Genomic DNA, 23,529 nt, shown 5'->3' with positions numbered 1-23,529 from the left:
TCGGAAACTGCGTTACACACGGAGCGAACACAAAGTGATGTGACGCGTTCGCCCATGCAGAGACACTATATATAAATGCTTGTTCCGCTACATATTTTCGGAAGCCATTCGCATTTTGTTATAACGAAGCACATTTCTTTTGTTTTTCTTTGTCAGTGGTGCTCGGAAAAGACTTCGTTATAACTAAAATTTCACTGTAACAGTGTACGTTATAACCAAATTTTGTACCATAGACTTTAATGGCGATAATTTTGGTACCAGAAGTTTTACTTCGTTATAACCGTGTTCGTTGTAACGGGAGTGCACTGTGTGGGATTTCCAGAGAACAGTGCAAGTTGGGCATTATTGAAATGCTACACAATTGGCTACAGCAGTACATAATAACTGTCTTTGTGGTTACAAAATTCACATATTGAGCATTAAAAGTCATACATCAGTGATCAACATATAATGCAAGGAGGTGTTTTTTTTTAAGTCTCTGCTAATCATTGAATCATATAATAACATCTAATTTCCCTTCATGTTCAGTTTCAATGACTCATGTTTGCATCCATTATTTCTATTAACATCTTTGCCCTTACATGGTAAACTGTAATTTTCTTGATGTACACTTTGTATAAAAAAATTGACTGTGTTTGAGACCAGTTCGTTCAAAATAATGCTGTACATGCATTAATTGTCTATTTGAAATTTCTGTGAACTTTCCTGTTATGTACCAAGATTACATAATGCACGAAAGATCAAAAGATCAACATGGTAGGCTGTGGTTTGAATGTCATGAAGTTGAAGTAGGGATGTATGTACTTGACTGCCATGTTTTAATGTCAGATGGAAATTTGCTGGAATACAGTACATTTCTGCAAAAGAAGATGTTAATCTTATTAATTGAAATAGAGTTTGACAGCTTACAAATGTATGTATATGTGGTGCTATGAGTTTGGGTGATATCATGGCAATTTTTGTGGCTGATAGACCAGCTTAATTTGAGTTAAAAGGCCTGTTTTTGTATGCAATGAAAGCTTTTTTGAGTGTCATACTGTGAGTTCTGATATCCTTTAAAAGAATAAACCATTCATCATGTACACCTACTGATATCTGTTTTGTTGGTATGTACAGTGTATGATCATTAGTTAATGGCCATAAACAGTCGTTTATGGAAAATACTGGAAAATACTATAATTGCTTTGCAAACTTAAAGGAAAAATCATATTTCATTTCGGTTCATGTACACTGTTCTGTTATTCAGGCAAAGATTTCTGTGAGAGCTGTGTATGTACACATTGACTGTAGTCATGTATTCAATGTTCTTGGACATGAGGGCAGGGAGTGATTACCACACATACAAACACAAACACTCACACACACACACACACACACACACACACACACACACTCGAACATTGTGAGTAAAGTTGGCTGCTCTCTACTCTCCCATATCTTTCTCTTTCTTTCACTTGTGAAGGTTTTAATAGGGAGAGTTATAGATTGAAGAAGAGACAGCACACACCTGACAATTCCAAAGAAATTAAAACATACTCATTTTGATAGCCATGCACATACAGGGTCTTTGACAGTTCTGATATTATGATTAATCTGCTTCAGTACATACTGTAAATATGTGTGAGTGCTTGTGGGTGTGTTTGTGTGTGTATAGAGTAATTAATTATAGTCCACATGTTGATACAATATATGATTAATCAGCTTCAGTACATACTGTAAATATGTTTGTGTGTGTGTGTGTGTAGAGTAATTTGTAGTCCGTGTGTTGATACAATGAGTATACACGTATATACCTATACTGTATAAACATTTTAAAAAACTCAAGAAATGTATCATTCTGTCAATACCAATCAGTATATTTGAAGAACACAAATTTTCAGACTCCTACCCTTGAAACCAGTGAATCAAAATCACTTGAAAAAAAGGCCAGGGATCCCGCAGTTTTGTGTGTTCCTCAAAGAAACTGTTGGTATGGAATATCAACCACATTGTACATTTCTTATTAGAGTTCTGTTCTTTTTTTTAATATGTACATATATAATTATATATGTATGTATGCATGTGTAATAGATAGCGATAGGGAGAGATATAACGTATTCTAGAGTGAAGACATTGCGTTTATTTCCATTATTTCATGTGATTGCAGGTGATGTCACTGTTATGTCCAAACTGTCAACTTTCTCACATTTTTCAATATCCAATTTTTATTGTAAAAAAAAAATGTTTAGGTTTTCAGTCTTAACAATGTCCTTCCGTAAACAAAATGACCTTCCTTAGTAATTGTTACTTCAGTCACAAAACAGACGCTCGTATGACATGATCTTGAGAGAGAATAGTGGTTACAGTCATTTTTACATTTATAAGTGCAGTGTGAACTGTTTAAAAAAAAAAAAAAAAAAAAGTATTGCTTCAAAGTTGAATGGAAAGTCCGGAACATTCACATCCCCGAGACAGACGTCAGTCAAGATTTCAGAAAAAAAAAATGTTTTGACAATCACTGCGAACGTAGCTGGTGACAGCGACTGGAGCAAAGAGCTGTACGCTCTTTGGACTGGAGTGGGAGTGTACGTGTACCAGTGTGTGTCACGCACGCACTATGTACAGTGTGTGTACTGTAGATTGTTCAGCCAAATCCTTGCTTCAGCAGCCCTCGGCTAGCTCCAAATGTATTGACCGATTCTGTGACGCGCTATGTGTATTTTTAGCATAGGCGCAGCCATACTGGGTGTATCATCCGACCCCCCCTCCGCACTCCCCCACCACTCTCCCTACATTAGCACGCGCGCAGAATGAAAAACTGCTTCAGCCAATGGGCGTCTCGTACTGAGTGCGCGAATGCTTGCTTAGTGCGCGAACCTTTGTTACAAGTGCGTGATAAACATGTTGCCCCGGGGTGGGGGAGAGCAGGGGGGGTCGGCTGATACACACCATGGCTGCGCCCTGTGCCGTAAAATGTCTGCTGCCCTCAACGAACCCGAATCGGTCAATACCGTACTAACGGCAGTACAGTACTCTACCGTATTCGGATTCATTGTGAAATTTTGTCTGACTTGTGCTGATCGGGAAACGTAACGCTTTTCTGCTGCTCAACAAGCCGTACACCTCATACGGGAAGGAACAGAAAGTCACCGCATTTCTACAATCTTAACTGTGATTTATTAATCTAACGGGGGAAAAAAACCCGAACAACTGCGCCATGGACATGGTGGTAAGTCGTTTTAGGTGGTAGCATAGCGCGAACGGCGCTGCGACTTTTCCTCTGCAAAGCTCTACGGGGTTGGTCGGACCATAACCAGCAGGCCGACTGGGTGGGCCGGGTCGGTACCACAGTCAGTACGCAGTCGACTGAGGGATACTGCCCACTGCACACCCTCTCATCTAGTCATGTGCCGCTGTCATCTCTGTATATGGTATAAACACTCATTTCCACGCATATAGATAAATGTATGTGCATGATATGCATGCTCGATCTGTACTGTATACCAAAGTACACATTTGATAAAGTAGCTAGGCTACAGTTTCATACATACGAAGGTAAAGGTAGTTTTTAATCCAGGAGTGAACATACAGCGCTATTCAATATGTTGCCTATAAATTTAATAGCACATTCTTCACGGATCAAACTCTCTTGATGTAAAACTTTGTGATCACAAATGTGTACTGTTGCCAGGTGCTATAGAAAATTTCTACTAACGTGGTTAGTACTACACGACCTACCTACTACTAGTATTTAACAGTTTTAAGTTAGAACATGTAGAATACAGCCAGCCGGCAGCGTCGCGAAAATGTGTCTAAATCATTCTACAGCGCAGCGGTGTGACCTTGAAATGGTCTCTCGTGCCGTGTTCGAGGACTGGTTTTCAATCTGCGATATTTCACTTCATGTGCATGATATCAAACCAGGTTTTTTTGCAGATGATCAGCGAAATTCTGAATTTTTCAAAAATCATAATATCAAGTAGAAAAGACTGCGATAACATTTTATAATTTCACATCAAAAATCGTGTTGAAAAAAAAAATAATTCAATTCAAAATCATCCGGTAAATTTCACTTTTCTAGACAATGAGCCAATAAAAAAACATCACGAAATGGGGGGAAATGTATCAATCAATCGAAAAATGTAACTCTTTATGGGTCATTTCGTGTAGATGGGTCAGGATCCAGCAAAATCTAGAGCAACTACACTGTCAACTAGCCCTAATGAAGACAATCCGATTTTCTTGTGCTGTGATTGGTCGATTACCGTCTGCAGAGGCTGCCATGAATGACGTCATAGTGAATCTCCACTTACGGCTTCTGCTTTTGCCGGGCCCGACGTAAAACTAACTGTTTATAGACTAACATCAAACCATTTTGAAGTTGATTTGAACACTTATTATCACATTTCAGTATGTATCTCGTCTTTTGATGAGTCCAATCGATCAAAATAAATGAAGGAATCGACAAAAGAATGTGAATATATACAGAGTGCAAACACGAACCCGTCAGTGTAGTCCCAAGTATTCGTTTTGCAGTGTTGCGATTGCAGCAAAAACGGTAACTGCACCGAACACTCCCTGCGGTGAACCACAGAAGCAGGTATTTCCGTAAAAAGTATCACGTGTATATCTATACGTGCCTATGATTGTTATGAACTAGTAGTAGTACACTGTAGTAGCTATAGTAGTAGTAGTAGCACTAGTAGTAGTACTAGTACACTGTAGTAGCTATAGTAGTAGTGGACTACTAGTACATTAGTAGTACTAGTACACTTGTAATACCGTACCAGTAGTGCCAGCAGCAGCAGCAGCCAGTGGTAGTAGTCCAGCATAGGTGTACTTGTATTTCTCTGGACACTTGTGTGAATGGGTGCATTGGTCATTGTAGTGTCCAGATGACAAGACGGTACATAGGCTGTGGTAACTAATCACTGATGGGACTCAGAGAATGACGATAGTCAAAGCAAGCTGGCTTCCTTGCGGATCTGTTACGTTCTTAGATATTTAAATACAATGTATATATCTTTCATATTTTATTATTATTATTTTTTTTTTTTTTACATTTCATCTTTTGTCTCTGGTGGATGGAAGCAAGCTGCTAGCAAGACAAGAGAACAAAAGCTGAAAATCTACTATGGATTGTACAGATTGATGTATGTGTACTCGAGCCTTTTTATCAAAACAGAAAAAAGTAATCATCAGTGTAGCATTCATTAATTTACACCGATTTGAAATCCACATTCAAATTCCACAAGACACGACTTTCACACTCTTGCTTGTTTTCCCCTCCTTAAACTGGACATCTCTCTCTTTCTTTCTCTCTCCTCTACCCAGTTTCCACAACGCTCTTCAGTCATTCTGCATTATCTTTTCAACTACTTGGCAGTATAGGATGACAGGAAAAAACTTTTCATTATCATACGGATTACCCTAAAGTTCATAACAAACTAACAAAATATTGTAAACATTATTGCTCTTTGTTAAACAGGATGTGATGCAAAAAAAAAAACAAAACAAAAACATTTCTGTTGGCAAGGTTGGTTGTTTACATCTTTTAAGGCACATGTACCACTAGTACTACATGTATTTGGTAAGAACAGCATATATATATGCTATATATATATATATATATATATATATATATATATATATATTGTCGCTGGGGCGACAAGACCACGTATCTACAAAATGTCAAAGGTTCAGGAGAGCCAAAAAACATGGCGGCCAAAGCACTGTAGCGAATGGGATAGCCTTTCCTTTGACATGCCGTGGTGGCTTCATTTTTGGAGTAAGACAGTTGGGATTTGGACAGGACATCACTTAACCCATTATTTGACCATTAATCCAAAAAAGTCATTTTCACCAAAATTGCAGATACAAGGTCTTGTCACCCCAGCGACGGACTATTATACAGTATATGAAAGATGGCGAAGTAGAGTAGTAATGCATTTCAGTCCAACAGCGCTATTTATTCAGGCTGAATTTTTGAAGAATACATGAATGTCTTCCTCAGGGTTCACAATAACAATTATGAAAATAAACAAAATGAATATTTCCTTTAAAGTGGTAGTCATGGGGAATGCTTATGGCAATGCCCGAGTGTGGTATCTGAGTAGAGGCATTGTGCGTTTCTTATGAGCATGCTGACTTGCAGTCAAGATCAATTTGTATTATTATGATGTAATAATGATAGCAACCACATGAATTTGTACATGCTTAACCAAGCAGATCATCAACGCATGTAAGTGTATCATACATAAGTGGTAGTCATAGGAATGATTGTGACAACACGCGTATTTCTCAGTGTAATAACTCAGCTGTATATAACTCACATTTTCATAGACTGAGGTATCTGATGTCCAACATTTCGTTATTCCAGTTCTCTCCCAATCTTATACGTGTCTTTAAAAATGTTGGCTACATGCCTGGTATCTATTATACATACAATATAATACCATACCAAGGAGGCTTAGTACCTCCTTTGTCATACACAGCTACTTTCAGTGATACAGCTGTATTTGTACTTTCCTTTTCACATACATAAAAGCTTTGTAAGAGAATGATTACTGTAAAAGTGGAAATTTTCGCGTTGTTGAAATTTTCGTGCATATCGCGCAACCAAAAAACTAGCGCGAAAATAAAAGTATGTGGATATTTTTGCTTGCCATGTATTCCTGTGTGGGATGTCTTGATTCCGTGGAATTAAAATCACGCGAAACTCTTCTTACCCGGCCAAGCGCGAAAATATCCACTTTTACAGTACACCCGTATGTGGAACTTCAAATTTGATGAGGGTAGGTATTTGGTCACATTCTGTCCATCAAAACTTTAGTTTGCCACACAAACCTAGGGCAAATAACATAATTCATAAATGTATAAACTACAATACAGGCTTTAAACGAGAAAGCTAAAACAAAGAATCAGTATACTAGTAGTATGCAGAGGTAGGATTGCTCTTAGATGAATACATGTTCATTATTCACACACATTCTTCACACACTGCATTAGACAAAATAACTTATCAAAACTGACTGACACATCTTCACAGTGGCGGATCCAGGGAGGACCGCAACCGGCGCACACCCCCCCCCCCCTTAATTTTTTGTTGAAACAAAAGAAATAAAAAGAAGTTTCTGTAAACAGGTATAAATGCACATATGCTTGGTTTGTGCAACTTTGATCACAATGCATGCAAGGCTATACCATTTTCAGACAAATCTGCAGTGTCTAGATTTTACATTGTCACTATCACTACCTTCACTTTCCATAATTACATGGTTATCTAAATTTGTAAAATTCCTGCATGTACAACCAGGACCACAATTTTGCCCCTGTTTTTTACATTTGCACTGCTTATTCACACACTTATTTTTCTTACATCAACATTGTCTTGTTAAATATGCAACATTATTTCTTCTTTGTTCAATGTCTCTTGTAAATCCCAAAAAAGTCAGCAAAAGTAGAATCCTTTTTCCTGAATAACTGAAAAGCAGCCATATTGAGTGATGTCTGGATACATGAATAGTGGGACATGTCTGGGGCATTTGCCCAGACAGTTCTCACCCAGCATGATTACAACCTGTGAAACCTAAGAGCAGAATGAGGGGGCAGCAGTTGATCTTCATGAGCATTCTACTGACTTGGGGATACACCTTGAGTGTTATACTGACCAAACAAAATGGGTTTAACTAGAATAATAATTTACAGATGCAATCCTGTACAGCATTCAATTTACCAGTTCCTGCGGGAGGGTCATACAAACAAGCTGTAATGGAGCATTTCCGGCATGTTCCATCTCTTGAGCACTCTTGGCGTTGAGCAAGAGCTGACTGGGTTGGTATCCCTGCAGTGGCTGGCTTGGTGGGGCATTGTTGGCTTGGGGCAGGGGAGATGGTGTTTGGTTGGTGTCTTCATACACCTTTGGCAAGAAGCTGCTTTTGTGGCACATATCTGGTAAGGGGTTGGTGCTGAAAGGCAAATCAGAGTTTAAAAAATATTCTTCAAGAAGAACTACAATTACATGACAGCCAGAGAAGGATTACAGTCATTCAAGCTACTGCCCATAATTCATTTGACTACTCTTAAAATGTGTACAATTAAATTTCATGACTTAACGTTCAGTGGCATCTTAAATAAGAACATTACACTTTTTCTATTGCTCAATAATCATTAACAAAAATTTACAATACAACTGTACCAACTAAAATTTCAATTTATTAATCCCTGTTTGAGGAACTTGAGTGCAAGTTGAAAAGAGCAAGAATTCTAACTTACAGATGCAATCCTGTATCCAATTTACCAGTTCCTGCGGGAGGGTCACACGCTTGGATGTTCTGTCTCTTGAGCACTCTTGGCGTAGAGCAGGAGCTGACTGGGTTGGTGTCCCCGCAGTGGCTGGCTTGGTGGGGCATTGTTGGCTTGGGGCAGGAGATGGTGTTTGGTTGGTGTCTTCATACACCTTTGGCAAGAAGCTGCTTTTGTGGCACACATCTCGCAAGGGGTTGGTGCTGAAAGGTTAATTCAGAGTTCAAAAAATATATATACTTTGAGAAGGACTACAGTACAATTCAATTACACAACAATTATAATTATTCTAAATATTTGTCAGGAATGAAACTAATTGCAAAAATGTATACAAATGGAATTTATACAGTTCAATTCCAATGGCATTTATAAAGGAGAGCATTGTCTTTCTATTGTTCAAAGATCATTATAGAAATTTTACAAAGAGGCAAAAGAAAAAAGTGAAATAGCAACAATTGAGATGAAAATAAAATGACATTTGGCATGAACGTAATCTATACAAAACATGCATTTGTCAAGTCTATTAAAACACAGTGGAACCAGAAGTAAATAATATTTCATTTGTCACAAAAACATTGGTACATCACCCCATTGTATTCAAATTGTCAAAATGCTAATGCTACGACTGTGATAGTATGACTAGTATGAGGTGGTACATTATTATGATTGTACATATTCCCATACCATCATAATGTATTTTGAATTCACCAAACTATAGAATGTAGAACTCAACTGTTGGTTCTATTAAAAATAATGATAATAATGATAATAAAATAGTGCAGGGTCTATGCCAAATACAACAAGGGAAATTGACTGATGTCATGTACATTTTACTAGTAGATCGTACTCTGTCATGATCTATATCGATCTCTGTACTTTTAGTTCTAACCAGTAGTAGCGCTAGCTGTGATACGATACCGTGGACGACTATTTTACAGAACAGGACATCTAATTGTACATACGGGACTACGGCCAGTGCGTGCGCGATCAAAACTTGCCACTGCAGAGACAAAATCGAGTCCGGAATTCTCGTTAACGTGAAGGTCACGTGACCCTACATGCATACAGATGGCATCGCAAAACCAATATTTTCGGAAATTTGCTTCGACTTTGGGTGCAATTTTGATCACTTCGTTTATTTTTGAGCCAAAATGAGACTGGTATCAAAATTTCCGCTAGAATCTCAACTATTCAAATAACTGATTAAAATAACCATAGGAGTTGTAGATGGGTCAGGATCCAGCAATGTATCAGTGCATGTCAAAATCAGATTCTATCGCAAGCAGCTTCTTATATCCATTGTATCTCCCTCAAAAACTGTCAAATTCGGCTAAAAAAAGTATGGAATTAATCGTCTTTTATTGGACTGCAAGACTTACCCGGTCACGGCTCCGGAAACAGGTTCATGGCAACGTAACAACGAGCGATGTTGGGGATATACATTTTGCGTCGACGAAAAGCCTCGTCGCTAGACACATGCGCAGAATTCCTGCGCGTGGAATGAATTCGGTGGATTTGCTCATTAGCATACGACGCTGCGGACTGACTGAATAGAAAAATAGAAACAGTGAATTTACGTAGTAATTGAGTATCATAGACGGGTAGTTGTAACTTTATAGAACCTCCTTTCTGTCTGTCATATCAACATACCATGCAGAATCTGGTTTTACTTTTAGCAAGACTAGACCCCTCTAACTTGTTAGTTAATTTTATATCATTAATTAGAATGGTCTACTGTCTAGAGAAGTCAAATTTCACTGCACCAAAGAATTGCACTGAAATCACAGGTAGATCTAGTTTATTTGACTGAAAAATCGGTCTGTATGTGGTCGTCAGGGATATGTTCTGTGGAGACTGCATCTGGCTTCGCGAAATCCCTTCCTAATACGGAGGAAAGCTGTAAAGTCAACAATAATATAAAATGACCCCTCCGGACGTGTCACATATCAGACTTAGTACAACTCACGTGTGTCGTTGCATGTATGATTTTTTATTGTCAGGTCCGGATGACGTCATACACTAAGGGGCGATATCTTACATCTCCCTTTTTCCTTTTTTTTTTTTTTTTTTTCAAAACAAAATAAAAAAAATGAAATCTTCAAAACTTTCCAAACGTTAATTTCTCAAACCGAAGAGAAAATTTTTTTGTTGTTTTGCAAAATACAACACTCATACTGTTTATTTCAAAATATGAATGTTTGTTGTTCTAGAAACAAAAGGAACAATTCACACTAAACTTTCCGTGTATGAAAATTATCCATTCGTTTTTTTGTTTTTGTTTTTTTATTTATTTTTTTTTTTTTTAAACACAATCACTGGTTGTGAATTGTGATAGTTTATGATTTATCACAAATTCAAAAAGGAACTAACGTGTTGCCATCACAATAATGCAACAGGTAAACAAATACACGTATTCAAAAGGCAAAAGGGACTATGTCAAATTTTAGCAGTCCCTGAATGTTTGTTTGTTTTTTTTTTTTTTCGATAAATTCTTTATAAGCAAAAAAGGTTGTATGCAAAAAAATATATATATATATCATCATATGATGTAACAAACAAAACAAAACATGAATTAATCACGGTACCGGAAACAAAAAAAAAAATGACATGTGAAATCCAAATTATGGAAATCTCAGTTCTTTCAAGTTCAAATATTGATTGTTTCAGTCCGTAAGACGTTGCTCATGTAATCCAAACAGTTCATTCCATGTCCAAGGGGATCACATGGGTTGTAGAAATGACAGCTCTCTTAGTATTATATAAAAAAAAGGAATAATTAAAAAATCTTCCAAAAGTCCTGTGTTAAAATAATACATGACAAAAAAACAATTCTAAATCGGCCAAAAGGGTGAGCTTTATAATGAAGTGTTCAAAAACAAAAGTTCAGTTTTCCTTTTCCGTTGTCTTTTCGTTTCAATTTTTAGGCTTTTTTGTTTTTGTTTTGTTTTTTTGTGTGTGTCCTAGTTTATGTTATAAGTTTAAACGGTCCGGTTTCTTAATGGTTCGGCCACTCCTGGTCGTGTACTGCGGTGCCGGTGACCTAGTTGATTCCGCTGATCTGCATACTCCCTCAGGGGGCCTCGGGCTGCTCGGCGCACTTGGAGCTGTAGAGGTAGCTGGTGGTCTCCCTCTTCCTGGATTAGGAGCTGGCGGAGTGACAGCTGCTGGTTCTGGACCCTGGCGTTTCATTTGGGACCATGACTCAGAGATGACGAGCGACTCACGGGTCCCTCCGCGATTAGCCTCATGGGTGGCTGGCCTTATGTGCTTGCGATTCCTCCTGTATTTGCGACCACGATGATTCAGCACATAGGAGCGAGGGGAGCGATGGTGTTCTTCAATGGTGGCTGGTATCCATCTCTTGGTTCCTGGGAGCGGTGCCATCCGGACTGCATCACCAGGCTTCAATGCAGGGAGGTTTTGGCCTGCCTTTTTGTTGTGATAGTAGGCCTGCCTTGACTTTTCTGCATTGAGTCGCTGTTTGACTTCCTCAGGCTGGTAGAGCTTGGGACTCAGCAGTTGCCTTGTTGCTGGAAGTTTGTTCCGGGGCCTTCGCCCCATGGATAGCTGGGCAGGTGAGAGGTTGCAGCTTGCCATGGGTGTCGTGCGATAATCCAGCAATGCCAGATTCTTGTCCTTGCACTTCTTCCACAGTAGCTTGACTGTCTGCACACCTCGCTCAGCCTCACCATTCGACTGGGGGTGATGTGGGGAGGAGGTCCGATGCGTTATTCCCCACTCTTCGCAGAATGCCTCAAATTCTGCGGAGACATATTGTGGTCCATTATCCGTTCGAAGGATTTGTGGTATGCCGTGTCGACTGAACTGCTCTTTGAGTGCTTGAATGACTGCATTACTTGTTGTTGTAGCGAGTTCATTCACCTCGATATACTTTGAGTAGTAGTCGATAGTAAGCACATAGTGCGATCTTTCCCACTCAAACAGATCCGATGCCACTTCTTGCCAGGGTAAGTCAGGGTGAGGAGTTGGGTGCATCGGTTCCGTGTGTTGTGCTTTCTGATGAGTGTTGCAGTCTGAGCAGTCTCCTATCATCTCTTCGATGGGTTGATTCATCGCTGGCCAGTATAATGCTTCTCTGGCCCTTTGTTTCGACTTGACAATGCCGAGATGTGAGGCATGTATGGTCTCCAGTAGTTCTCGTCTCATGGATGGGGGTACGACGATGCGCATACCCTTGTAGACCACGCCATCTAGCACTGAAAGTTCATCACGTATTGTCCAATACTCGCGTATGGAGTGTGGCACTTCCTGTTTTGTGTCTGGCCACCCGCTTTTGATCATGCTGTGCAGCTCATTGAGCTCCATGGCGGTGCGTGTCTGGAACTGCACATATCTCTCCTGGGACACTGCAATGTGGTCAAGCATGTTTACAACCACCGGCTCCATGTCAGGATCGCTGTCAGGTAGGTTGGCTCTGCTGAGGGCATCCCCAATGGGTATTTCCTTGCCGGGTTTGTACATCACATTCAGGTCGTACGGTTGGAGTCTGAGGAGCATACTCTGCAGACGCATCGGGGCCGACAGCAATGATTTGCGGAAGATTGCCTGGAGCGGCTTGTGGTCGGATTCTACATGCACCGTCCTTCCAAAGACATAGTGGTGGAATTTTCGGCAGGAGTGTACAATGGCCAACATCTCTTTCTCGATTTGTGCGTAGCGCATTTCAGTCTCTGTAAGAGCCTGTGATGTGAAGGCTACTGGGCGTCCTTCTTGTAGTAGTACACCTCCTAGAGCATATCTGCTTGCGTCACACTGTATAACCACATCTTTCTTGTCATCGTAGAAGGCTAGTACTGGTGCTGTTGTGCACAAGTCCTTGAGTTTGTCGAAGCTCTTCTGCTGGGCTGGACCCCACTGGAACTGTGCATCTTTGGTGGTCAAAGCTCTGAGTGGCTGATCTATGGTGCTCAGGTCTGGAATGAACTTGGACAGGTATTGTACAAGTCCAAGAAACTGCTGGACAGCCTGCTTAGATGCGGGTGCTGGCATCTCTCTTACAGCTCGGACCTTCTCGGGATCGGGTTTCAACCCTGCTGAGGAGATAAGATGTCCAACGTACTTGACCTCTGGTTGCCTGATTTTGCACTTCTCCGAGTTCAGCTTCAGATTGTACTCTTTTGCTTTCTGTGCAACTTTGATCAAGATCTCATCATGGTGCTTCATGTCTTTCCCTGCAATCAGAATGTCGTCCATGACTGCACGGGCCCCTGGTATTCCTTCCAACATTTCATCCATGACTCGCTGGAATATTTCTGGGGCACTCTTGATGCCGAAGGGGAGTCTCAGCCATCGGTATCTCCCTTGTGGTGTGTTAAATGTTGTCAGCAGACTCGATTCATAGTCCAGTTTGATCTGCAGGAACCCACTCTTGGCATCAATCACCGAGAATATTTTTGCATCTGGCATGGATGCAATCACTTCCTCCACTGTGGGTATGGGGTAATGTTCGCGGCGGATTGCCTTGTTGAGGTCTTTGGGATCAATGCAGATGCGTACTTTGCCATTTTTTACGACTGTGACCATTGAGTTGACCCAGTCTGTTGGTTCGTTGACTTTGGTTATGTGCCCATTTTCCTCCATTTCTTTCAGCTTGTCTTTGATTTTTGATGCTAGGGCTTGTGGTTGCCGTCTTGGAGCATGAACAACTGGATGTATCGTTGGGTCAATTTTCAGAGAGTATGTTCCTGGCAGTGTTCCTGTGTTTAGTTTCAGCTCAGGATAGTCCTCGATGTTGTGTAGCCGCTGAATCAGATCGAGTCTGGCACTATCTGAGCCTGAGAGGAGTATTGGCTTCTCATCTGCTCTGACTACATGAAACTGCACCTCTACTGAGCGGTCTTTGTATTTTGTAGCTAGCTTTACACTGCCTTCCAATTGGAGAGTATGGTTTGAGTATGAAACAAACCTCTTCTTGACAGGTTGCAGACTAGGCTGCATCTTCAGGTTTCTGAAGATGTGCATTGGCATAATTGAGCAGGAACTTCCCGTGTCAATCTGCACCTTTTGTTGCTGTCCATCTATTGTCACTGTTTCATACCAGTCACTTGCTGGGTGCACATCGTCACTGACTGCGTACATGTGTGCATATTCCTGGTCACTATTGTCATCAGATGCTCCATCATGGTAATGACCTTCATATGTAGCTGAATCAGCGTCTTCTCGATCAAGCATATGAACCTGCGTACGCCTTGACCTGCACACTGCTGCAAAATGATTGGGCTTCTTGCACACAGAGCAAGTTTGTCCCAAGGCCGGACATTTAGGATGACTTGTTGCGTACCCACACCGTTTGCATTTTTCTGGGGCTTGATTTGGTTTGGGTTTGAAGTTGGACCTATATGAGCTCTGGCCTCTGCCTTTTCCTCTCTGTGTGTTGCCAAAGGGTGCATTTTTCTTGCTGTGCCCTTTCCCATGTTTGTGGCTGGCATGCAGAGCATGTACTTTATCAACCTCTTTGTCAATTGCTTGGATGCTTTCACGAGCGGTTTCAAATGTCTGTCCAATATTGATGGCCATATCAAGGGTGAGTTCATCGCCTTTTTCTAAGCACTTTTGCCTAACCTCGACATTGTGTGCATTCAACACGATAGCGTCTCTCAACATGCGGTCATTGTCGTGATACCCACAGTCTTTGACAAGCAACTTCAGGTCTGTTACAAAATCATGAAACCGTTCCCTCTCTTGTTGCTTACGGCGATGAAAATTTACTGTAGCTCTTATCTGGTTTTTCTTTGGCTTGACATAGGTTTCATATTTCTGGTAGACACCTGCCAATGTGTCCCTTTCTGATATTTCAGTGCCATCAGCTTGTGTGATGGTGTTCCACTCGAAAGTGAGGTAAATCTCTCTTCCTTTGTCTCCAATGTATGTCATGAGGTAGCTTACCTTTTCCTTCTGTGACTTACCAGCAAGTGGTCCTCCAAAGGTAAATTCGCAGTGCTGCTTGAAGCGCTTCCATTCATAATGCAAGTCTTTAGCCTGCCAGTTCATCGACGGTTTGTCACTTGAAGACATGCTGGCATTTCACAAACGCACACAAATGTCTACATGTGGGGCTGTACTATAGCACTCACTGCGCGATGTGTGGAGGCAGTCACAATCTCGGCGTCCAAAATTCCCTTTTGGAACAGATCCTCGGCGGGATTTCAGCTAAAATCCCGTAGCTTTCATGATAAAGTTACCTATCACACAAACAATTCGGACTCTGGTATCATTTTGGAGCGTTTAGGTCGAAACTCCTGACACCATGTCACATATCAGACTTAGTACAACTCACGTGTGTCGTTGCATGTATGATTTTTTATTGTCAGGTCCGGATGACGTCATACACTAAGGGGCGATATCTTACAGGACGGACAGACAGATTTTTTTATCTAGTACTAGTAGTTTATATACTCGGACCTAGTAACAATTTAAAGTCTCATGGCTCCGCCGCAGCATGCCTCGGCACCTCATCTCATGCTCACACGCCCTCCTCCATTCTCTCACTAGGAAAATCAAGGAGGTACGTTGTACCTCTATACACAGCTTAGTCGCTGTACAACACAGAGCAAACACAAAGCGAATTTCACAATAGCATTGAGTTTGATTCTTGACATCATTTTATGTCACCTCCAACTCATTAAAGACAGTCATCATTAATATAATAATGTAATATGATATAGTATGATAAAACAGAAAAAGCCAGGCGAGAAAGTACTCTGAAACTGGAAGTTCTGGCATTACAAAAGGAGTTTTCCACGTAATAAGGAAATTGTTTAACATCACCTGACGCATCGCCTCATAAATTCAGTGGTGCAGTGAAGTTACAAAAAAAAAATACATGTAGTACCCCAATGCCCTAGATGTGTCACCAGTGATGTAACGAGTGTTGCAAATATTCAGTGCTGTCGCACACCATGCAATATATTTTTTTGTGCCACTCATTGGTATGACTTACTTACAGTACAGGTATTGTGAGGCCTTGCGTACTGTCTAGTCATGTATCTATGACATCACCTTTGTAGAGCTGTAGATTTCAATTGAGCTGTCCATACCATACAATACCCTCTGTTTATTTTGAGCTCACAGCTTGTGTGTGTAGTTTTACTGTATCTCAGCAAACTACCCATGTTCTGTATGTATACATGATGTGAGTTCATAAGATAAATCTAGAATGTCCATGTCAAAAAAAAATATGCTTTCTCGGAATTAATTCACAGGATGTAGATTGTACTGATTTGAATACACAAACATTTTTTTTTTTTTTTCACCCAGACCTGGTTGAGTCAGAAATGCACAAGTTTTCCGAGCAGTGACTTCAAATTTTATGTTCGTAGTGAATCCCTAGAATGGCTCTATATAGCTGCACAAGCTTCTGCTCATAACCCACTGCAAAGGGGACTTACAGTGTATTGCGCTGTGTCCAGAATGTTTTTAGTGTCGTTTACCAGTTTTCAGACTGCAATAGAAGATGTCTACTGGACAGTCAAAATACATCCATGGACCAGTGAGGATATGCCTAATTGGGAGCCATACTGTACCTGAATGAATTTTATGTATGTTGGCATTTGATATTGACATATGATTTTTTGTTGTTGTTTTATTTACCACATCATTCCACAGTGATCGTGTTAACTGCGCATGTCAGTAGTGAGGGAAGCTGTGTGTAGGATGCCGCAATATGGCTGAGGAGTGGAAGGATAGTGGATATCATGTGTACAGTGGAGCTTGGTACAAGATGATCTTGAAGACTGCCCTCCTGCTGATGCTGGGTAATGAAATTAATCCTGTCTATCTTCGCTTCATCCTTTCTACATAGTATATATGTTCCATTGTTTCCATTGTAGTCATATCAAGTACAAAAGTACACTGTATGTTACATACATACATAATGTAGGTTTAAATAAACTATGTCTAGAAGCAAAAAGAAAGGAAATTAGATAATGAAGTGTTGTTACAATTTCAAGTTTGACTCTGATTGTGTAGCAATAAGGTCAAGGTTCTATAGGCAAGTTTCTGTCCTACAATGGCCTCCGTGTAGGCTCTTTCACTTCTTAGAAACTTTGCTACACCTGCCACAATCAGTATGGTCTAGCCTGAATGTAATGTAAACTAGTAATGAAGTATTTCCTTAATAAGATCAAGTGATCTGTATCACTTTCTATGAGGGATGTTTACCACCAATGAATACTTCTTGTTTTTATGCGTGCAAACAAGTTTCCACTGTGAAGATTTCTGTTTCAATGGAGACCTACAATTGTACTTGTGAATCCATTTTCAAATGCAAACTTTGCCTACATCCATTAACCCGTTGAAAACGAGTCCTGAGCATACTCGGGCAGGTGTCTATGGGAAATGCGTGTTGTAGCAAAATCATTCCATCCTCAATGGGTTAAACTAAGAAAATACTCTTTTTTTGTGTGTGAGATAATGTGAAATGTCTCATTAATATGAAGAAGCGTGTAATTCCAAGAGGAATTCAACATTTATTTGATGGCAATTGGTTTTGGAATGGTTGAGATATATCCAAAACAAACTGATACTAAAACATTGTAAAAGGTGGGACCCACCTTTTATTAGTAATAGTATCAATGTGGTTTACTTTGTTTTTGGATATCTCGGCCATTTCAAAACCAGTTTTCATCAAATAAATTTTGAATTCCTCTTAGATTGGTATGCTCTGTAACATTTCACATTGGTTTCTTGGTATCTCGCAAAGAGTCAAAAGCTTAATCCTCATCTCCACCAATGTTATGTGTTCAAGAAGTTTCTCTTTGCTTGATATGTCCCTGAATTTTTGTCACCAGTTGGATCTTCTTGGTCACTGTCTTGGACGTCGTGGTTCACAGAGGCTCGACTGAGGAGAAGCATCCACAATTCTGGCAGCCTCCTACCCGATGGCTCCCTGGTATTGGAATTCAACTGTTCTTCTTTCACCAAGGAGTGTTCTGCCTGTGATCCTGGGAGTGTTGCCAATTTAGGTGAGTACTTATTGTTGTACAGGTGCAGCAGTCAAATCAGAAATTGGCATGCACTTGTGTCATGCCACATACATTATTGCCACTGGGGTGACAAGACATTGTATCTGCAATTTTGGTGAAAATGACTTCTTTGGATTAATGGTCAAATAATAGGTTAAGTGATGTCCTGTCCAAATCCGAACTGTCTTACTCCAAAAATGAAGCTACCACGGCGTGTCCGAACGAAAGGCTATCCCATTCGCCACAGTGCTCTGGCCGCCATGTTTTTGGGCTCTCCTAAACATTTGACATTTTGTAGATACGAGGTCTTGTCGCCCCAGCAACGATATATTTTTCTGTTAAATCATTTTACTTTCTTTTGAGGAGGGGGATATACAAATGTAGCTTACTATGACCAAATTACTGTTTAAAGTTTGCCAGCAAAAAAGAATTCCAAGAATTCATCGATTCCATTGAAATGTATATTTTTGGAAAACTGGGACTCACTCCATTGAATCTTAGTTGCCTGATCAGGCCACCAAAAGGTATGATCAGTAAAGTTTGGTGGCCCGACAGCAAATTTTAATGGCCCTGGGCCATGCCCAACCAAGGTTAACATGATAAGTCATATGGAATATGGATTCTCAACAGTGCATTGTGTGCTACAGGCAGTCAAGTGCTGTATGTCATGGTTGTGTGAATTATGTCTTCTTTACACCAGTAAATTAATGTGCTAAAGATACTGGTGAAAGTGCATTTTAGAATGCCACAATCATCGATGTGCTGAAGGAGAGGGAAAAAAAAACATCTTCAGCCAATGGTTTCACCTGTGTTCAAGAAAAAAAATATGCAACTTTATTCTTGACTTTGCTAATATTGCCATTGTGTAATCGTGAATTGGGTACAAAATCATGTCATAAGTGGCCAGTGAATCGTTGTACAATTGTATCACAGCTGAGATTGAGTTCGAGGACTCTTGGCCTTTGGCCTCAAATGTTACAGTACTCTGGTTGGTAGAGGGTGTGCACAGGGTGCTGTGTAAACACCCCAGTGGTGCTTTTAGGATTAGTGTGGCCCATGGAATATTACTCATGCAGTGTTGGGTATGTGAGGACCCAAGCATTATCAGTTCTGGAGGCGGAGTTCATCAAACAGCCCTGGCAAAGTTCACATTTGAATACAAATCAAATCAAAAGGCAATGTACAGTAGCGAGGCAGTTTGTTTGTTTACAGCACTACTATAAGATATTGTCATGAGTGAATTCTATACGGTATATGAAAATACTTGGTGGAATTTCAAAATTTGGAGTTGATGATGAAATGATACACTTGTATATATGTGTCATTGATATATAAGTGAATTTATACAGCTGTTATGAGTAGGTATTGTCCAAGGTCTTTTCTCAATTTAAAAGAAAAAAATATGTTTGTATTTTTTTGCATGCTCATGGTACTATTCAGGTGAGAAAGACTGTGCGTGCTGTGACAAGAGTGGTTCCTGTACAAATGAAGAACTCTGTATACAATGCGGTGAAGGCGAGTACCAGCCTGAATCCGGCCAAACGGAGTGCCTCTTGTGTCCAAAAGGTTCATTTTCAAATACCACATCAGCCATGAGCTGCACGCCATGTCCCAAGGGGTATGCCCAGCCCGGGGAGGGTAACGCCACCTGCGACATTTGCGAAGAGGGCTTTTTCTCTAACAAGACGGGCCTCTCAAAGTGCTTCACTTGCCCCCGTGGAAGCTTCTCCAACCACACGGGTAGCCACAACTGCACAAAGTGTCCAGTTGGTCAGAGTCAGCCGGACTTAGCAGCGACCGGGTGTGAGCTTTGCCAGCCAGGGTCGGCCAGTAGGTAAGTGGATTTACGCCAAGAAGAGCTGTCAACAATTGTACACTGATATCCCAGCAAGCAAGGAGGAAATGTCTGACAAGGAATAGCATCCCTGCTTTGTTTTGCTGTCTACTGGTTATATAATTCCATATTCATTACTATGGACAATGACAGTTTTTGTCTGAATTAGGTTATCTCCACCTTTGAAGTAGAAATAAACTATTGAACACAAGCGATATAAAATCATTTAATTTGAACGCATTGCCTATCAATATCAGAAAAGTGGTCATTTGACTGACTGCGGCAGGAATCATTTTCAAGGGTGACAGCTGCAAAACTGACTTAAGTGGTACAGGTGACTGTCAAGGCTCCTAACTGTTTAAATTTTAGAGATCTCAAGCTCCAGAATTCACACAGCCAATTCATATTAAGATACAATATGAGGTAATAAAGACAAATTCAAGTGTTTGCTTATGACAGAGGCAATAATAGCCTGATTGTTCACTCAAGGTCGTAACAAGTTGATGCGACATAAAAACTGTTAGTTTTCTATCCAGTAATGCAGCTAAGTATTGTTCTGCTGGGATGCCTTTTGACACTTTACATTGTAGGTACAGAGTAATTACTGTGTGTACTGCCCTTTAAGAGGTAGTTACAATTAAGTTACTTTCATACTCTCGAGTGATACCACAGCGAAACTGTCAAAGTTTGAAGTTACCTTTTAAGCTCACAAGAGTGCTAGTACGCACCGAGGGCTTTCTTTGTTGACTCTTGCAGGGTAGGAAAGGCACAAGCAAAACACATAATGTCATCATGTTTGGCTCTGATTCAATCAAAGGTCATCTGCATATTTCTTCTTGGTTTTATAAAGGCCAAATGCTCTATAGAAAGAGAAAAATGTTATGATGAGTTAGAGCTACGTGAAGATATGAATTATGATATTAATTAGTGACTTATCAGTCTCTGTTTTGAGTCATGTACAATTTCTTTTACCTATTGCTGATTTGAACCTGGGTTGTCATGTACACATTCAAGAGGAATTTCAGAATATTTTTGCATGAAACAAAATTGGTTGCACACACAACCAAAATAGCAAACAAACAAACAAATACCAGTAAAGAACCCCCTCCCCCACAAGAACAAAGAATTCACAACCCATGAAACAAAACAAAACAAAAAGTCTACTATGTCTTTCTGTATGATAAATGAGTAATGGCCCCATTGATTATACCATTTAGTGGTATTCCATGTCATATTCTGTATATTTTGTATAAATGCCAGTGGTTCCTCTTCCTGCAGTGTGCCAGGAAGTCCCCAGTGTACCGAATGTGAGGCAGGAACATTTGCCAATGTGTCTGGCAGCAAATACTGCACTCCGTGTCCACCAGGTGAGGTTATACATGTAATGAACTAGCCTTGTGAGATGTTTATCTCTTGAGGTTCATTGTGTGTGTGTGTGTGTGAGTGTACATGTTTGCATGAGTGTAGGCTTACTTATATGTCCTTTCTTGAAGTGAACTCGTACGAAACTCATGTGATCAGTTGAGCCAAGTTTGACTTCTTATGTCGTATGCTTTAACTTTTTTTGTGTGTGTCACTGGTGTAATTTTCCTGTGCAGTGCATTGGATCTTGAAAGGGGAATTAGTCGATGCACAGTGCTGTAGTTTCTGCATTTCATTTTTATATTGTTTGCTTGATCCCATGCCATGAAATTACATCCCAACTAAGGAATAAGGAATCAAAATGTGTGTGATTAGTGTACAAATCTCTGTCAAAACAAATGTCAAATTCATATCCTTTTATAAGTTGTTACTGTCTCACTTGCAATTGTAACATGAAATTCCCAAACTACTCCATCATTCAGTATCAGGAAGGTTTTGACAAAATTGCTCTTAATAATCATACATCGATGTTTATTAGTAATTGATGAATTTCCTGACTTTGCGATATGTTCTCTTTAAATGACATTTGTGTGAAGTGACGTAACACAAGACAAAGGCTGTTTGTCTAGAGAGCCTTGTGCAGATGAGAATACTTAATGAACTCATTCCACTTTTGTTTGTTTGTTATCTGTATCTCTCCTTCTTCTCTGCTACTCTTTTAGTTATCATTGATATGCAATTTTACATTGTGTGTATTGGTGTAATGACATCTCTGTGTGTATTTGTTTCTGCAAGGTCCTCACCAATACTAGATTTAATGGGTGACTATACTTATATTTATGATTTCTGTCACATTTTGCCATATATTCTGTGATTTCTGTATGATTTTTTGGAAATTTATCACAAACATTTAAATGTGGATTCAGTTCATGCAGAAATAATAGTCAAACACATCAGGGAAGTCAGAGGAAAATAAGCAGTTGTTACAAAATTTATGAATAGTTGTTTGTTTTGATAAACCCATGTGCTGTCGTCACTAGACTAGAAGACTTCAGCAATTTGTGATTTCTTAGCAGTCGAACTATACATGTATAAAAATTATATATTAAGAGGGTTCCAGTTGTTTCTATCTTGCTAGCATAATGAAAGATCGCTTCACTTACCTCTTTCAGAATGCCTTTTCTAAATTTTCTCAAACATAACTTGTGCCTTAAAAACGAGTTTATGTGCATGCACTGAAATCAGATGATATTTCAGGTAAAATTCCCTGTGAAGACTGGCAAAATAATCTCAACCCAAATGTTTTGCCAGCATGACCCCACAGCACACATAAAAAGAATTTCTACAATGATTTTTTTTTTCTCCAAAATGGAGAGACTACTGTACAATTGTAGCATATATTGTAAGAATCCCTGATCGTCATCAAGGATACCTGGAACTGACACCATTTTTATGAGTCTCAGGCCACTCTTCTCAAAGCAAGTAACAAGACAGGTCTAAACACAGTGACCTTCAAGCATATCTGTGCTCACTATTATGGTGGAATGAAATAAAAATTGTAAGCATTGATAACCCACAAACTGTTGGGGTCACATCTTCTTGAACAGGTTACATACAAAGTGTATTGATGAAGGACTGAATGGTTGATTTGCGATTTTATGATAGTTGTATATGAAGCAAATTTGCAACACCATATACATGTATTTCTGTCATATGAAAAAAGGTAAATACACATAATTCTAATTTCAGTTTTCTAAACTGTGAACTAAACACATTTGTTTTGTTTTTTTCAATTTGACATATTTGTACACTCAGTTCCTGATGGTTATAAATGATGTAGGTATCCTCACTTGTTATGTCTTGACTTTTGACCAAGTCATTTCAAAGAATTTACCGGAAGGTTTTAAGTTTGTATTATATTAAAAAAAAAAAAATCAAAATTATTGAAACTTATTTTTAATGTAACATTTATAAAAAGTATACTGAGATCAAATCCACAAATACCAGCATTACGGAAAATCAACACCATTGTGGAAAAAAAACCAAACAGGACAAAGAAATATTGTG

The 23,529-nt window shown here is 39.7% G+C and overlaps 2 protein-coding genes across 2 annotated transcripts; one reads left to right on the top strand and one right to left on the bottom strand.

Moving 5' to 3' along the window:
• The first annotated feature begins 3,067 nt into the window (after window positions 1-3,067).
• LOC139728789 (uncharacterized) lies at window positions 3,068-21,493 on the top strand. Its single transcript, XM_071639729.1, has 5 exons — window positions 3,068-3,208; window positions 16,909-17,057; window positions 18,093-18,266; window positions 19,707-20,100; window positions 21,379-21,493. Exons 2-5 carry the CDS (start codon window positions 16,967-16,969, stop codon window positions 21,491-21,493), a joined length of 774 nt encoding a protein of 257 aa, XP_071495830.1. The 5' UTR covers window positions 3,068-3,208; window positions 16,909-16,966.
• LOC139728804 (uncharacterized) lies at window positions 7,493-9,748 on the bottom strand. The gene is made up of 3 exons (XM_071639740.1): window positions 9,663-9,748; window positions 8,254-8,486; window positions 7,493-7,946 (listed from the first exon to the last, which is right to left on the bottom strand). The coding sequence occupies exons 2-3, from the start codon at window positions 8,388-8,390 to the stop codon at window positions 7,706-7,708; spliced, it is 378 nt and encodes a 125-aa protein (XP_071495841.1). The 5' UTR covers window positions 8,391-8,486; window positions 9,663-9,748; the 3' UTR covers window positions 7,493-7,705.
• Window positions 21,494-23,529: the final 2,036 nt, after the last annotated feature.

The sequence above is a fragment of the Diadema antillarum genome, unplaced genomic scaffold (genome assembly GCF_040938485.1).
Source record: "Diadema antillarum isolate AM-2024a unplaced genomic scaffold, OU_Dant_1.0 seq00000201_RagTag, whole genome shotgun sequence".
Lineage (NCBI taxonomy): Eukaryota > Metazoa > Echinodermata > Echinoidea > Diadematoida > Diadematidae > Diadema > Diadema antillarum.
The sequence above is the reverse complement of the archived record's forward strand: the minus strand, read 5'-3'. Positions and strand labels throughout refer to the sequence as shown.